At 42.6% G+C, this 17,873-nt stretch overlaps 1 protein-coding gene across 3 annotated transcripts in view; it reads left to right on the forward strand.

Annotated features, from left to right (window-relative positions):
• FEZ1 (fasciculation and elongation protein zeta 1) overlaps positions 1–17,267 on the forward strand; it is a 117,436-nt gene extending 100,169 nt beyond the window's left edge. For all 3 annotated transcript variants that reach the window (XM_067562471.1, XM_067562453.1, XM_067562480.1), the window contains one exon: positions 16,906–17,267. In XM_067562471.1, coding sequence (XP_067418572.1) covers positions 16,906–16,922 — 17 coding nt within the window. In that variant the 3' untranslated portion in view covers positions 16,923–17,267. The remainder of the gene's footprint in view (positions 1–16,905) is intronic.
• The last annotated feature ends 606 nt before the right edge of the window (positions 17,268–17,873 follow it).

Raw genomic sequence — 17,873 nt, forward strand, 5'->3', positions numbered from 1 at the left:
GGTTCTCCATTCCTGATGCTTTTTAAATCAAGATTGAGTATTTTTCTAAAAAAATCTGTTCTCGGAATTATTTGGGGAGGTTCTGTGTCCTGTGTTATATAGGAGATCAGACTAGATGATCACAATGATCCCTTCTGATCTTGGAATCTATGACCACACTGATCCTGGCCCTTTCAGGGCTTTCAACCTGCCTTAGACAAAACTGTTCAGATGATGGTAGAAGCTCAAGTGGGTGCAAAAATCTTGTCAAAGTCATTATTGAAAGGCTTTGTGGAAAAGTTTGTTTGGAGACCTTGCATTGTGCACAGCAGGAAGCACAGTGCTGTTCTACTCAATGGGCTTTGGATTAGACCATACAGTCTTCATCCTGCAGGTCATGACATGGGGAAAGCAGCCACCCAAAGAAATATATTAATTACAATTGCTTAACATTCATTGTTTAATTTCTCAAGAATGCTAAAGTACTGTTTTCTAGTCTGTAAGTAGTTAGTAATAGAAATCATTCATAACAATATTTAATAATAAAAATACATTAATCAGTAATCAGTTAAAAGCACATATTTAGTATTTAATACAAATTATGGCAAATTATTTACTGAATATATATTACTTCACCAGTGGCAAGAAATGTATCATATTTGTAGACTCAGTTGGCTTTACCAGAAACCATAGTAAAATTTATTGGTTAGTACAATTATGAATAATTCAGTAATAAGAAAAGAAACAAAGTGAGCAACAACAAAGGTTAAATGTGAATCACATAATGTAAAAACTGATTGTAGCCAAAGGGACAGTTTTAGGAGTTTTCCCCTTGAGCAACCTGTCTCTGTCGTTGAACTACTTTATACTCCTTTTGTCAGAGGTGATGCAAACCCATTCTGAAACTCAAAATGTTAATAAAAATTTTAAGTTTACAAATGTAGGTACAGGGATCTCTTTGGCTTGTCCAATCATGGTTTCAAATTCAGGAGCAAAACACCAGTCATAGAAGGCAACCTAATTGTCTTCTATGATGAGATGACTGGCTCTGTGGATATGGGGAAAGTGGTGGATGTGATATACCTTGACTTTAGCAAAGCTTTTGATATGGTCTCCCACAGTATTCTTATCAGCAAGTTAAAGAAATATGGGTTGGATAAAGGGACTATAAGATGGATAGAAAGCTGACTATATCATCAGACTCAAGGAGTAGTGATCAACAGCTCAATGTCTAGTTGGCAGCCAATAACAATCAAAGTGCCCTAGGTTCGGTATTGGGGCTGGTTTTGTTCAACAACTGCATTAATGACCTGGAGGATGGAGTGGATTGCACCCTCAGCAAGTTTGCAGATGATCTCCTGAGGTCCCTTCTAACCCTAATCTTGTATGATTCTATGATCAGTTCCATCGGTCAATTGGACACCATAATTTCCCTCCATAATTATATTTTGTTTGCTGTGTATCCACACAGTACTCTCCATTTCACACATATGTGGTGCTGGTCCAGTCCAGGCACACAGCCATACTGGGCACACAAGATGAGCCCCCTCTGAAGGTCCTGTCTTGTTATTACTATGCCACAGATCAGTTGCATGGCCCCAAGGGCATCATATTGGTAAACCCATTTCATGCACTTCTCCATGCAGCACTGTAAGGCAGGGGTGGGCAAACTACAGACCACAGGCCACATATGGCCCATCTGAGCTTTTCATCAGGCCTCCAGCTCAATCAGTGGTCCACGAGCACCATTCAGGTGGTCCATGGAAAGGTTGCGGAACAAGCTGTGTGGTGCGGCAGCAGCCACTCCCCTCCCAGCCCCACATCTTCCCCCCGCCCCTCTCCCACCACGTGGGCCCAGCAGCACCCTGGCCGGAGCTTGGCGGCCACTCCCCACTCCTGGCCTCACCTCTTCCCCCCCGGCCCTTCTCCCACCACGTGGGCCCAGCGGCACCCTGACTGGACCTGCTCCTGGAGCATTAATGGCCCACCATACAATTTCTATACCCAGATGTGGCCCTCAGGCCAAAACGTTTGCCCACCCCTGCTCTAAGGTATATACATGCCACCAGCCATGAAAGTGCCTTACCAGTATCTGAGGTATCTTGGTGCTTTTCTTAAAGACAGAATCCTTTAGAACTCCCACCAAGGGAACACATATTAGTGATTTGTAGATATTTCTCTTTTCAGTTAGCGGTAGAAAGAAGTAAACTTGCATGGCCACTCTAAGAGGGCAGCGGTCAGGAATTACCATAACTACCACCGCCAATGCATGGAGAACACAAGCTTCATTTAACACTTGTGTCTCAACCTTATACCAATTCAATATTTGTTTTCAGGGACAAGATCCGGCACTTTCTCTGCCTCCAGGTCTTTTAAAAGTTCTTTAAATTTCATAAATATGTATGTACCCTTGCCCCACACATTTCCTCCTTAGCCATAGTGTGGTTTTCAGCCTCATCATGTGCCCAATTAACTGATTAACTTTTTCTTGGGATTCATTTAGTGCCTTAGAGATGTCATGCATGTTTATTATTATCATTAACTCCTCCTTCACAGTAAGAGAATGGTACTTTTAAGTCCATTTTACCAGTGTCTTTAGTGTAATTGTAGCAAAATGCCACTGTCCAGCCTTTTGTCCACATTGTGTCTCCTTAATACTAAGTTCATATGTGGCCTGCATTGGAATTCCTGTTGTCCTGGACTTCATCCAACTGCCCACTTGAAGTTGTAGTCTGTGATGAGTTTGCAGAGTTTGTTGGCTCGGAGTTCCAGATTTCTTCTTTCATTTGGTTCCATTTATATGATTCAAACATGAATACATGAATACATGATACAAACAAAAAGTATTCTGGTAACAAAGCCATTCTGTAAAATATCTATAAAAACAGTATCCTGCTTTACCTTTAAACATTTTCACATTATTAGTGTGGAGCCATTTGTCCCACATCCGTTTTTTTCCAAATTACTATGGGGACCTTCCTAGCTAGATTGCAAGGTATGTCCTTTGATCTGAGTCTATTACCCAGCGGAACCTGCATCTGTAAATACTTCTTGTAACAAGTTTAGGTAATTACCCAAGATAGTCAGTTTGGAACCTAACCAAACTCCTTCTCTTTTTGATGTCCTAATTTGCCCTTGTTTTTTGTAAGCTCTGGGTTAGTTTGGGCAAATACCAAACAGTTCTCAATATAACAGTTCTTGAGCATGTAGAAGTGAAATCAGGAAGGCCAAAGCACAACTGGAATTGCAGCTAGCAAGTGATGTGAAGGGTAACAAGAAGGGTTTCTACAGGCATCTTAGTAACAAGAAGGTCAGGGAAAATGTGGGCCCCTTATTGAATGAGAGAGGCAACCTAGTGACACATGACGTGGAAAAAACTAAAGTACTCAATGCTTTTTTTGCCTCTGTCTTCAAAGGTCAGCTCCCAGACTACTGCACTGGGTAGCACAGAATGGGGAGGAGGTGAACATCCCTCAGTGCTGAAAGAACAGGTTCAGGACTGTTTAGAAAGATCGGATATACACAAGTCCATGGGGCCAGATGCAATGCATCCGAGGATGCTGAGGGAGTTGGCTGATGTCATTTCAGAGCCATTATCTTTGTAAACTCATGGCAATTGGGGGAGGTCCCGGATGATTGGAAAAAGGCAAATTTAGTGCCCATCTTCAAAAACGGGAAGAAAGAGGATCCAAGGAACTACAGACTGGTCAGCCTCACCTCAATCCCTGGAAAAATCATGGAGCAGGTCCTCAAGGAATCCATTTGGAGGCACTTGAAAGAGAGGAAGATGATCATGAACAGTCAACATGGTTTCACTAAGGGCAAGTCATCTCTGACCAACCTGATTGCTTTCTATGATGAGATGACTGCTCTGTGGATGTGGGGAAAACAGTGGACATGATATACCTTGACTTTAGCAACGCTTTTGATATGGTGTCCCATAGTATTCTTATCAGCAAGTTAAAAGAAGTATGGGTTAGATGAATGGACTATAAGATGGATAGAAAGCTGGCTAGATCGTCGGACTCAGCAGATAGTGATCAATGGCTCGATGTCTAGTTGGCAGCTGGTATCAAGTGGAGTGCCTCAGGGGTTGGTCATGGAGCCAGTTTTGTTCAACATCTTCATTAATGATATGAAGGATGGAGTGAATTGCACCCTCAGCAAGTTTGCAGATGACACTAAACAGGGGGGAGTGGTAGATATGCTGGAGAGTAGGGATACAATACAGAGTGGCTGAGACAAATTGGAGGATTGGGCCAAAAGAAATCTGATGAGGTTCAACATGGACAAGTGCAGAGTCCTGTACTTACGACGGAAGAATCCTGTGTACTGCTTCAGATTGGGGACCAACTTGGTAGGCAGCAGTTCTGCAGAAAAGGACCTGAGGGTTACAGTGGACAAGAAGCTGATATGAGTAAACAATATACCTTTATTGCCAAGAAGGCTAATGGCATCTTGGTCTGCATTAGTTGGAGCATTGCCAGGAGATCGAGGAAAGTGATTATTCCCCTCTATTCAGCACTGGTGAGACCACATTTGGAGTATTGTGTCCAGTTTTGGGCCCCCCACTACTGGAAGGATGTGGACAAATTGGAGAAAGTCCAGTGGAGGGAAACAAAAATGATTAGGGGGCTGGAGCACATGACTTATGAGAAGCTGAGAGAACTAGGCTTGTTAATCTGTAGAAGAGAAGAGTGAGGGGGAGTTTGATAGCAGCCTTCAACTACTTGAAGGGGGTTCCAGGGAGGATGGAGCAAGGCTTTTCTCAGTGGTGGCAGACGACAGAACAAAGAGCAGTGGTCTCAACTTGCAGTGGGAGAGGTCTAGGTTGGATATTAGGAAAAACTTTCTCACTAGGGGGTAGTGAAGCACTGGAATATGTTTTCTAGGGAGGAGGTGGAATGTCCATCCTTAGATGATTTTTAGGCCTGACTTGACAAAGCCCTGGCAGGAATAATTTAGTTGGGGTTGGTCCTGCTTTGAGCAGGGGGTGGGATAAGATGACCTCCTGAGGTCCCTTCTAACCCTAATATTCTATGATTCTATGTTAATGTTTAACGATTTGCCTCATCTATGGCAAACAACCTATTTGCTGAATACGAGCCACTGTATTTTCAGTTCCCTGATGCCCTCCAGTGGGCAGGTCATGATGTATTTATATAAATTCAGACTGTAGCTGCTTAAGGATAAGCCACACCCATTTGAGGCTAGAGTCATCCATAAATTTTCTCTCCACGGGAACTATATTATCCTCAGTGGGGTCCCCCTGTACTGTAAGGGTTTTCCACCTCCAACACGTTTTTCATAGAATCATAGAATTCATAGAAGATTTTTGTATGTTGGTGTCCCATTTCTGCAGGACTGTCAATCAAAATCCTTCCACTATATCTTAATGGCACCGACAGGGGCTGAGGTGCCTTTTTAGCTGCTAGGTCAGCCTTTTTTTTTTTTTCCGCTCCACATCCAAGGATAATTTAGAGTGAGCTTTAACCCTTACCACAGCCAACATCATTCCTCTGTCCCTTTTGCCAGAGGAATTGACATTATATTTCTTTACATGTATAAACACCAATTATTAAAAGAAAAGATTTGATTGCTTAAAATCAAAGGTGCTTGCAATGTATAAAATAAAACATAACACAATAATCTTGTATCTTATAAAATTATTACAGCCTAAAAATATTAACAAAAGCCTTTTTAGCTTTCATTTTAAAAAAAGTTCGTATCACAAAACAACACAAATGTTTTTATATAATTACGTGCAAAATTAATTTCTTTTTGTTGCAACAAAAATAAAACCCCAAATAAAAGTAAAAATGGTCACAGGACACAAAATGTATCAGAGAACCATAGAATCCTAGAAGATTAGGGTTGGAAGGGACCTCAGAAGGTCATCTAGTCAACCCCCTGCTCAAAGCAGTTCTATGTACAACATATAAAAACAATTAAACAATACAGAATAGTTTATCAGGGTTAGTCAATGAGGAAAAAGACATACAAGCTGACTGCAATAAATGGTTGATGCCTAAAATACTTGGTCAATAACTGCACTTTACCTGAAGTTTAGCCAGAAACCAAAGATGTTTTTCTTCAATGACTTTAACAAAACAAAACAATTAAACAAATGGTTAAAAAAACCCAACTTACTCCTGCCTCAGTGCAGGGGACTGGACTGGATGATCTATCCTGGTCCCTTCCAGTCCTACATTTCTATGATTCTGTGTTTATTAACATATTAACCCAATAAGCTTTAACTAGTATCCCACATTCTTAAACAAGCAGTAAAGAATTTTTTATATGTGTACTTATTAATTTACGTTACCTAAGGGGTTTATAAAAGTATTTGTTTAGGCTTTTAACCATATTTAATTACACAAATTTACTGCACTTTCTTTTAAATGTTTTTACTTAAAATTTGGATGAATTATCAGAGCCCTTTTTTTTTAACTTAGGCTCATGTGATTATATGGACACACACAGATCTACGCAATGTAGTGTTGATATGCATGGATCACACCAATACATCAGATTACAAAAACATTTTATAACAAATTTAAATGTTCAGATTATTTAGGAAAATAGCATGGATTTTTACCTGTCTTTGTTACCTGCCATTGTTAGCCAATAGTTAGCTAACAATGTCTCCTTTTTATTTATTTAATTTTTAAGTATTAAAACCATGCTGCTAACCCTATTAAGCCTTTTGTCTAGATTTACCATCAAGATTAAGCTGGTAGTTTTTCCCGATTTTTTTCCATTTAGGTTTTTCCTTCACTACAACCACCCACAGTTACTTCATTGATTACTGGTGCTTTTTGAACTCATAAAAGTGCATTCTGCCTTTCTTCCAATAAAAGTCTCAGCCTTTCAACTTTTTCCACCCCTATTCCTGAAAAAGTGGATATAATTCCCTTCTCAGCTTGTATTTGCTGTTTCAAATAACTAATCCACCTCTCACATTCTTTGTGATTATCTACCTTGGAGTTTTCACTGCTGCAGCGGGACATTCTGTCTTAAAACAGCTTTGATTTTGTCATTCTCTTTCTGAACCTCAGACAGCTAAGACCTGTTTCTCTACTCAAATGCCTCGCTCTCTGACAGGCTGTCTCTCTCTTCTGTGCCTTTGGCTGTCTGCAAGTTCCGCTCACACACTTAGCTTCCATGAATCATCTGTTCTTGTGGGCTTCTTTGCACTTTTGTTATTTGAAGCATCATTTTCAAATAACTTTTGCACCATTTCCAAAGGTTCAACACTAGGTAGAACCTTTTTATCCAAACTCCCTCCCTCCTACATATTGTTTAAAATTAACATCCTTGTGGGAGGGAAAATACCAAAGAAGCCAACCACAGTAGCATTTAACTCCAGAAAGGGGAACTACACAAAAATGAGGAAGCTAGTTAAATGGAAATTAAAAGGAACAGTCATAAGAATGAAATGCCTACAAGCTGCATGGAAACCTTTTAAAAACATCATAATAGAGGCTCAAATTAAATGTAGACCCCAAATAAATATAGTAAGAGGACCAAAAATAAATGCCACTATGGCTAAACAAAAGAGTAAAAAAGGTAGTTAGAGGCAAAAAGGCATCTTTTAAAAATTGGAAATCAAATCTTCCTGAGGAAAATAGAAAGGAGCATAAACTCTGGCAAGTCAAGTGTAATAGTATGATTAGGCAGGCCAAAAAAGAATTTGAAAATCAACTAGCGAAAAACACAAAAACTAACGGCAATTTTTTTAAAGTACATGAGAAGCAGGAAGCCTGCTAAACAATCAGTGGGGCCACTGAATAATCGAGATGCTAAAGGAGAGCTCAAGAAAGACAAGGCTGTTGCAGAGAAGCTAAATGAATTCTTTGCATCGGTCTTCACTGCAGGGGATGTGAGAAAGATTCCCACACATGAGCCATTCTTTTTAGACGACAAATGTGAGAAATTGAGGTCTCAATAGAGGAGGTTTTGGAACAAATTGAAAAATTAAACAATAATAAGTTACTGGGACCAGATGGTATTCACCCGAGAATTCTGAAGGAATTCAAAGATGAAATTGCAGATCTACTAACTGTGGTATGTAACCTACAGTGAAATCAGCCTCTGTAGAAGATGACTATAGCTAATGTAACACCAATTTTAAAAAAAGGTTCCAGAGGTGATCCTGGCAATTAAAGTCTGGTAAGCCTAACTTCAATACCAGCAAATTGGTTGAAACTATAGTAAAGAACAGAATTATCAGACCCATGATTTGTTGGGGAAGAGTCAACATGGCTTTTGCAAAGGCAAATCAGGGAATTAAAGGCAATCTATTGGAATTCTTTGATGGGGTCAACAAATATGTGGATAAGGGTGACATACATACATATAGTGAAAGTACATATAGTGTACTTGGACTTTCAGAAAGCCTTTGACAAAATCCCTCACCAAAGGCTCTTAAGCGAAGTAAGCTGTAATGGGATAAAAAGGAAGGTCCACTCATGGAGCAGTAAATGGTTAAAAGACAGTAAACAAAGAATAAATGGCCAGTTTTTACAGTGGAGAGAGATAAATAGAGGGGTCCCCCAGGGATCTGTACTGGGATCAGAATTGTTCAACATGTTCATAAATGATCTGGAAAAAAGGGAAAACAGTGAGGTTGTAAAGTTTGCAGATTATACAAAATTACTCAGGATAGTTAAGTCCAATGCAGACTGTGAAGAGTTACAATGGGATCTCACAAACTGGGTGATTGGGCAACAAAATGGCAGATAAAATTCAGTGTTGATAAATGCAAAGTAATGCACATTGCACAAAATAATCCCAACTGCAAACAAACAAAATGTTGGGGTCTAAATTAGCTTTTACCAGATGAAGAAAGAGATCTTGGAGTCCTTGTGGCTAGTTCTCTGAAAACATATGCTTAATGTGCAGCAGCAGTCAAAAAAGCTAATAGAATGTTAGGAACCATTAGGAAAGGGATAGATAATAAGATAGAAAATATAATGCCACTATATAAAGTCATTGTATACACACCCTTGAACTGGAAAAGGTACAGAGAAGGTCAACAAAAATAATTAGGAGTATGGAATAGCTTCTGTGTGAAGAGAAATTAAAAAGATTGGGACTTTTCAACATGGAAAAGAGATGTCTGAAAGGGGATATGATAGAGTTCTATAAAAATCATGAATGGTGTAGAGAAAGTGAATAAGGAAGTGTTATTTACCCCTTCACATAGCACACAAATGAGAGGTCATCCAATGAAATTAATAGGCAGCAGGTTTAAAACAAGCAAAAGGAAGTACGTATCACACAATAAATGATCCACCCATGTAATTCATTGCAAGGGGATGTTGTGAGGGCCAAAAGTGTAAGTGGATTCAAAAAAAGAATACATAAATTCATGGAGGCTTGGTCCATCAATGATGCAGTCCCATGCTCTGCATATCCCTAAGCTTCTGACTGCAGATTGGGACTGGATGACAGGAGATAAATCATTCAATAATTGCCCTGTTCTGTTCATTCCTTCTGAAGCAGCTGGCATTCGCCACCATCAGAAGACAGGATACTGGGCTAGATGGACTATTGGTCTGACCCAGTATGACCATTCTTATGTTCTTATATTTAATATAATCTTCCATTCTTAAGTCTGTTTCTTATCTGGTGTCACACCACCATGGACAGAGGCTGTCTAAAATCACTAATCCTTGTTAATTACACAGTCATTTTAGATTGTGATTCCAAAAGGAGGTGATAATAGAATGCTTAGATAACATGCCCACCTAGCAACACCAACTGTTGGATGAAAAACAAGATCCCAGGTCAATTTAGGCTTAAACAATTTATTTTTGCCTTTATTTTCATATGTCTTAAGACAATGCTGTTATCACTTCTGAATTACATACACATGCAAAAACAGATAATGCAAGAAAAATAATTGCTCAAGTTACCTCTCCTGGGGACAGGGTGACTCTTTTCACATCTCTTGTCTCTGCTATGTTCTTCCCCTGTGTCTTCTCCACTCTTCTGTTGTCAATTACCTGTCTTTTATCCCCTTTTCTGTAACTTTGTGCAAACTCTGTTTACCCAGTTACCTCATCTATGTATCTATCTAATTAAAACATTCTCCTGCATAAATCATAATAACTAACCTAGCGGGACAAGGTGGAAGAGTTAATAGCTTTTATTAGACTAACTTCTGCTAGTTAGAGAGACAAGCTTTTGAGCTTATAGAGAGCTCTTCTTTAGAAGACCTGAAAACTTGGTTCAGTAACAGATATTATTGCACCCACCTCGTCTCTCTAATATCCTGGAACCGACATGGCTACACCAACACTGCAATAGCTAACCTAAACTAATACATTTTTACTTATCCTGCTAAAACTTACTTCCGTCATCTATTCTTTGCTATTAACCCCACTCACTTCCTCCAGCTTTTATCTGACTTGGCTGTTTTTGTAGCTTTAGTTTTTTGCTTTTTTACTTGCCTTAGAAATACCTGAAGTTAATTTCCTCATTACACTCTGCTTTACCCTGCTATTTACACAGTCCAAGATTTCAAAAAGTGAGACACACAAACCAGATTTCATGGTTTACACAACCCTGGAGCAGTTCTAGCTAAGTTCTAATATGCTTACATCAGCAGGGACACATGCAAAAGCAAAGATTCCTTTATATTTTCCTAATAAATGTAACCCTTCAGCCAGACAGAGTCGGCAGCAGCAAAGGCCGGGTTCTATATCTAGGGGTTGCTGTCAATGATACACCATCAAACCACTCCAGCCCCCACCCAGTTATCTGGGAAATCACACGCTATCCCCTGGGCACCCCCAAAAGGCAATACTTCCCTACCGCAAGCACAGTCTGAGTGTAGAAAGTAAACCTTTTAATAAAAGGAAGGAAGTAACACAGCACGGGTTTGGGAAAAGAAGTGCAAACAGAATTCATGAACTCAAAGAGCAGAACCCACCCCAGAGTACATGGGGCCTCTCCCTTCTTGCTTTCCCCTGTCCTAGCGACCATCGTAATTGCATTGTCCACCTCTGACTTGTGTGGCTCAGCCAGTCCCCCCTGCTGACTTGCACCACAAGCTTGACTGGTCCTCTCTGCTGCCTCTCAATGCCTGTAGGACCTCTCCACTGTCAGTCCCTTGAGATGCCCCCATAACTTCAGTTCTAATGAGTTTCACCTCCTAGGAAACCCCCCTACCTACAGAAAAGCAATGTTCCTGCTCTTTAACAAAACAAAAGACTCTAAGAAAACTCATTAGCTCTACTTTTTAACAGTGGGAGGAAATGGTCAATCCATGCCTGAGAGAAGTCCTTAATCAGGGCTGTTACAACCCCACCAGAAAAACCACCAAACCACTCTCCATGGTGCCTTTACAGCTTTCAGGCATCCGAACACCTCCTTTGTTGAGTTCTGTTCAGGTGAGAGAGAATCTTTCATCAGCGCACAGGCTAAGCACAGCTCTGCTGCCATTTGTTCATACAATTGGAGGAGGACATTTCATTACCGCTGCAATTAACACTGAAGTGATTTGTAACCCAATACCAGCCAGACTGACCATTTCCCATCATGCTCAGCACCTAGGTGTGCTTATGCAGATACAGTGGAATCATGCTGAGCACCTACTTGTACTCATGCAAATACCTCATTTCGCTAACATTGATTAATATCTATAGCTGACTGACATAATTCATTGTACAGTTTTCCAACATCATGGTAACAATTTCTCATCAATACACTGGTTTTGGAACAGTGTATAACTGCAAGGAAAATCGCAGCATCCCTTTTGTACAGTTAAATTTCCAGAGTAATGCTTTCTGCTTGCAATCCCCAAAGTACCTGTGAGTTCATAGACTGATTTTGGCCACAAATATTTTATTTCACCTAAGGCGGGAGATTCACCAAAATATTTGTGTATGAACTTGCTATATCTCTGAGAAAAGGCAACGGCCACCCCCAGAGTAGTAATGCACACTGGATCTGATCCGGCTCTGGGGTAAGGCAGTGCAGCAACACTGACTTTGGTAGAATTGTATCTGCATATACCAGTCCTCAATTGTCTATTTTATTAAATTAAATTTCACTGCTGAGAAATATTACTCCTGCACAGTAAGAAAATAACCACCAAGTATCTGCGTAAAGTCAAATTCTGGCTCCAAAGGGGTGCACACATGAACACTGAAAAGGAGCATGAATGTGAGCCTGCATATCAGCTGCCAGGGGCTCCAGGCAGCATCTCTTCCACCAGGTCCATGGTAGATTGTTTCTGTCAGGAGCAGAAATAATCTGTGAGGTGTCTCTGTGCACTCAGAGGCCCCCTCTCCTGAGCACCTCCAGCAGAAGCTGTGCTGCGCCCAGGGTGTGTGGAGTAGCAGTCGCAGAGGGGCATTTACAGAGACAAATCTTGCATCCAGGGAGCGTGCCTGGAAGGGAGCTGCACAAATCTGTCCCCCCCAGTAGTGAGTTCCACCTAGTCTTAGTCATTCCTGCTCCTGGACGTTGGGAAGAGGGACCCATCTAGGGCTGATATTTTCTCTTTGAGTCTACATGCTACTTTGCTTCAGTAACTTAATAATTTGCAAGGAATACTTAATGATTTTAAAAAGTTTTTATTAACAAAGTTCCGGCTAATTATTTTACTGTGTTTCAGTATTTAAAAATTACTAAGGCATGTCTAATGAAGACAAAGTAATTCTGGCTAATTCTAATAAGTACTAGTAAATAGCAAGTCATATGACTTGTTTACAGTCATTAACAGGAACTAAGGACCAGACTTTAAAGATACTTAGTTGCCTAAATATGCAGATAGGTGCCTATTTTATTTGAAAATCACACTCGATTTTCAAAAAGAGGCTGGATAGCCAACTGCCTTGGATGCTTTAGACACAACAAATCCTCCATCTTGTCAGGGGGGTTAGAGTAGGTCAGTGGTTCTCAACCAGGGGTATGTGTACACTTGAGATGACACAACTACACTGTGTACTATTAGACATGTCAGCTGCCTTCAATACCACTGATCACGAGATGTTTTTGACTTGATTACGACTCATAGCAGGGGTTGATAGGGCTGCTGTCAGAGAGAGGATGGGAGGTGGAGCACTTGGGTACAGGGCAATTGCTCCTTTTCCCAGAGGGTGCTCTTCTGTGTGGTTCTGCGTGGCTCCATCTTGTCACTCTCTTGTTTAATGTGTACATAAGGCCACACAGAGTTTAGTGAGGAGGCCTGAGCTGCAGAGTCTCAGTGTGCTGATGAAACCGCTTTATGTGTCACGTCCGCTGACCTGGCTGGAGCTGCCCAGAAAGAGCCAGGCATGGGTGAGGGTGCATGGCTGAGACTCAATACAGATAAGATGGAGGTGATGCAGTTTTCTTGGGGGAAGGAACTGGAAGAGAAGGCAATGGTTATTTCAGCCTCTTTTGATTGAGACTGGGTGCCTGCCTTCTGTTAGCACACTTAGGGTTGGCCTCCACTACACAGTTAGGTCAGCATAAGGCAGCTTACGTCAACCTAATTATGTCAGTGTCTACGCCACAGCCTTCCTTCTGCCAATGTAAGTGCCCTTCTACACCGACATGGTAACTCCACCTCCACAAGAGGCGTCAGGCTTATGTCGGCATAGTTAGGATGACGCAGTGTCTGTGCAGAGCAGGAGCTGTCAAGTTGACAAGAAAGCCGGGCTGTTAGAGCCCAGCTATCCCCCGCTCCCATGAAGAGCTGGGTGGCTGGACCCTGCTCCCGGCTGGGAGCCACGGTGAGAAGCCCAGGCAGCTTCCCCCTCCTACCAACTGGGAGCTGGGGGCGACAAGCCCGGGCGGTTTTGGACTCACTTCCATCTTGGAGCCAGGGCAAGAAGCCCAGTTGGCTTCCCTTCCCCCTCCCAGCTGGCAGCTGGGCAGAGAAGCCCAGGCGATCTCTCTGCCTGCTTGCTGCTGGAAGTGGAGTAGCTTTGTGAATTCATGGCTTGGAGCTGTGAAATTGACAAGGCTGCCCGCTCCTGCTGGTGAGCAGGGAGGACCAGGGTAGCTGGACCCTGCTCTCTGGGGACAAGAAGCCCAGGGTGGCTTCCCCCAACTCCCAGTGGGGAACTCTCAGCTCCCCACACGGCCCCTCTTAGGTTGATGGAAGCGCTCCTGGTGGGGATGCACACCACCGACCCAAAGAGGGCAGTGTGGACATGAACCACTGCAGTAATTATTGCGGTGGCTGTAAGTCAACCTGATACAGGTTGACTTACGTTTCTAGTATGGACATACCCTTAGCATGGTGTCCTGTCTCCCTATGTTCTTCGGCAGTTCACATATAACTGTTGATTAGCTAACAGCCAGTTTGGCCTTTTTCCAGCTACGGCTGTCCATTTCATTGGCCTTTATCACCTGGCTGAATCTGAAAGGACATTGCATGGCATGCTCCACCTTGCCATGAAAATTCTGGTGACCTTTTCTTTGAGAAGCTGTTCCACACCCATACTTGGGGACAGGAACTTGGCATTTGGCAGGCATGGCCTTGTGCCAGGGATGTGCTTTTTGCCATCTCTGTGACAATCTGTCCAAATGTGGCCATGTTATAAGCCTTTGAAAGATCTCAGTTTGCACATATTCAGTAGAGACTTTGTAGAACGTCATTGCTTAATTCTCCTAAGTTTCTGTACACAGTCAGTATGTTCCTGCCTGAGGCTCAGCAGTTCCTGGCTCCTGGCTGTTCCAGATTATGCCAAGTCTGGGCACCAGAACCGAAAGCAGGCAGACTGCCTCGCCTGTGCTTTCAATGCCCTGCCTGCTGATGCCGAGGCAGTGTGGATGAGGAAACTGCCTGAATCAAAAGCAGAGAGAACAAGAGCCAGACCTGTCGGATGGGGGGCTGTAGATTGGAACAAAAAGCTTGAGCAGAGTGGAGGGGGACTGGATCTCGAGGCTGGTGGGGATCCAGAGAGAAGCTGGAACTGGGAGTTGTGGGAAAACTAAGACTGGCTGGGCAAGGAGCCTGGGACTAGGAGCTGGAAAGCAGAGGACACTGGGAATGGTTGCGCAGGGACCCAGGGAGCCAGGGAGGGAAATCGGGTAAGGCCTAGGAGCTGGTGGGTGGTTGAGAAATTGAAATCAGGTGAGGAAAGAAAAAGGGGAAAGCAGGACTGGGACTGGGAACCAGCAGTGCAGAGGGAAGGGGGGACAGATCTGACAAGGAGCCAGCATGTGGGTGGGAAATTGGAATTTGCTGGGCAAAGGGACTGGGAGAAAGAGCCAGAGAGCAAGGGACACAAAGATTGGACAAAGGACCTTAGGAGGGAGCCTGGGATGGGCAATGTGAATGTGGGGGTGACTGGAGGTGGGGTGGGGAGAGGGATGCATCAATGGAGGAGCCGGGGGGGAGGAACTGGGACTGGTTGGGCAAAGGGACTGGAAGCGTGGGTGGAACACTTGGATGGAGGGGGGGAGACTGAGACAGTGAGTCCAGAGAGGGGACTAGGACTGGCTGGGCAAAGAGACTGGGACTGTGTAGGTGACAGGAACAGGACTGGGACGTGGAGCTAGTCGTGGAGAAGAGCCAGGACTGGGACAGGGACAGGTTGGAGGGGAAGGGGCAGAAGGTATCAAGCTTGAGGGAAATGGACAGACCAGTCTGTGCCCACTAGAGAACATTCGCCTTCACTGAGTGCGGCATTCCAGAGCACGGACTGGAATCCAAGATTCCCGAGTCTCTATATTCCTCTGCTCTCAGCAAATATCAATAAAACCCAATAGCAAAGCTTCCCATCCCCATCAAGATCTGGTTCATGTAGAGGATTACAACCTACTACTTCTATCAGTTCCTCCAGTAGCTCATCAGAGCTCTATGCAGTGGATCTAAAGGTTCCAGTCCTGCTAATGATCCATATTAGTGTTCATATGATGCTACATGATGGGATTTCAGTTGTTTTTTTTTAACTAGGTAATTGCACCAAAACAATGAAAAGAACATTATTAAGTTAGCAAAGTCAAACGTTCAAAAGTTGGGAAATGCCCGTATTAAGATTGCCTGCACAGCCTATATGCATTAAGACACAGTTTTTAATCACATGAACACAGACATTTTTTTTCCACAGAATCTTTTCCACTGGCACCCTTAATTCTGGTATTGCCTAACTTCTGACTGATTGACGTTGCAACCTTAATTATATTTTTTTAATCTAGTTGTCTTGTGTGTAATGTACTAGCATAGTATAATACTAGAGATCTAGATTCTCTTCTGTGCCTGGTTTCTACTGGGTACAGCAGAGATGGGGGAAAAGTCGGGAAGCTGGTTATGGCTTCTGATTCTCTGGGCACTTTTACACGTGTCATAGCCCCAGCAAGTTTTAGAGCAATCTAGCGGCTGCTCTAAACCCCACCAACTGGTAACAGTCCCTAAGGGACCAGCCACCAGCTGTGGGCTGGTCTCCGGTCATGTCCCTACTTGCTACATCAAGGTAACAGAGAAAAGGAAGGGAGCTGGCTATGAATCTCATCTTCACATTGCTCCCCAGGTAAAATTCACCCCCTTCACAGGGCCAACACCAGGCTCATTCTGAGTGCTTAGGTGTGATTTAGGGGGCACAGAGACCCTGTGGTAGTCTGCTGCAAACAAGTGAATGTCGATCTCTTTGTGCTGCCCAAGTGACAAAAAGGCAAAAAAGCTGTACGAGGAACTGTAGGTGAGAGGAAGCATAGTGTTTCTTTCTTTCTTCAGCTACAACAGAAGGGCTGTGTGGGGATCCAGTGCAATCCTTGTACAGTGCCCAGAGTTGTAGTATGGATGTACTGAACCATTTCAGGGACAGTCCATGCTAGGGATAATCATCTGTAAGGTTTGTGTTAGAAACAGTGCCCTTGTCTGCCGATGTCCTCAGTCACCACATCGCTAAGAAGTGAAATATTTTCCTGACTCAGACTAGAGCAGCCAGGTACTGAACTGTCTCATTTTCTCTCTTCCAGTGCTTTGCCCTACCTAATCGACTTTTGGAGCCACAGCGCAACAAGAGACAACAAGGCCAGAGTCATTCCATCCCAGGGACTGCATGATAACGAGTAAACTCCAAAATGTGTATTTAAAAATGTATAGCATTAACCTGGATTAAACGTAAGCAAAAATGATTCCTTCGCTGTTCGCTTCTAGTCCTAGTAATCATTGAATGCAGGAGTGAAGGCAGGTGCTGCTATTTTCTCTCTTTGCCACTTGCCATAGTGAAGAGACAGTCCTTCACCACATGCTATGTATTCTTGGTCCAGTTTCCCAAAACATTTCACACTATGACACTAATTTTGAAATACTGAAATAAACTTGCATTTAATTAAAAGTTGTCACACTTCTTGGAGAAGCAGCTGCCTACACTAGCTTTGAATTCAGATTCTCATGGCTGGGCACCTTAATCCCTCAAATAGACAAGAAAATACTTTATACTCCTTAGCTGAAAACACTTCTTTAGTGCCATGGATTTGTTTTACAAAATGTTAAGCAGAAGACAGATTCTTAGGATTCTCAGCAAAAGTGGAAACTGTCCACAGTCATAAATAGCTGAGCTGTAACATGTCAGTCTGAGCCCTTGCATGAATCAGGAATATTCACTACTCCATCCCCATGCATCTATGATCTAGATTCTTATGCCAGATCCATCACTGGTAACATCTTTCTAACTTGTTACTGATTCTTAGAAGTGACGGTGTCTCAATTAACTCACCTGGATCCACATCCATTGCATCTGCTACACAGAGTAATTGTGTAGCAGATGTAGTACATTTTCAAAGGGCCCTCATAATTGTAACTGCTGGTAGTTGGCACTATGATGAGTGTTCACCCACATGAGACAGAGCAGGTTAAATGAGGTCAATTAACCTGTTAGGATACATATAAACAAGAGCCAGGGATTGAAAGACTGATTGAAACACTGCTGACAAGGAATAGG

This window comes from Emydura macquarii, unplaced genomic scaffold (assembly GCF_026122565.2).
Source record: "Emydura macquarii macquarii isolate MOO-44397 ecotype Brisbane River unplaced genomic scaffold, CSIRO-AGI_Emac_v2 contig_312, whole genome shotgun sequence".
Taxonomy (NCBI): Eukaryota; Metazoa; Chordata; order Testudines; family Chelidae; genus Emydura; species Emydura macquarii.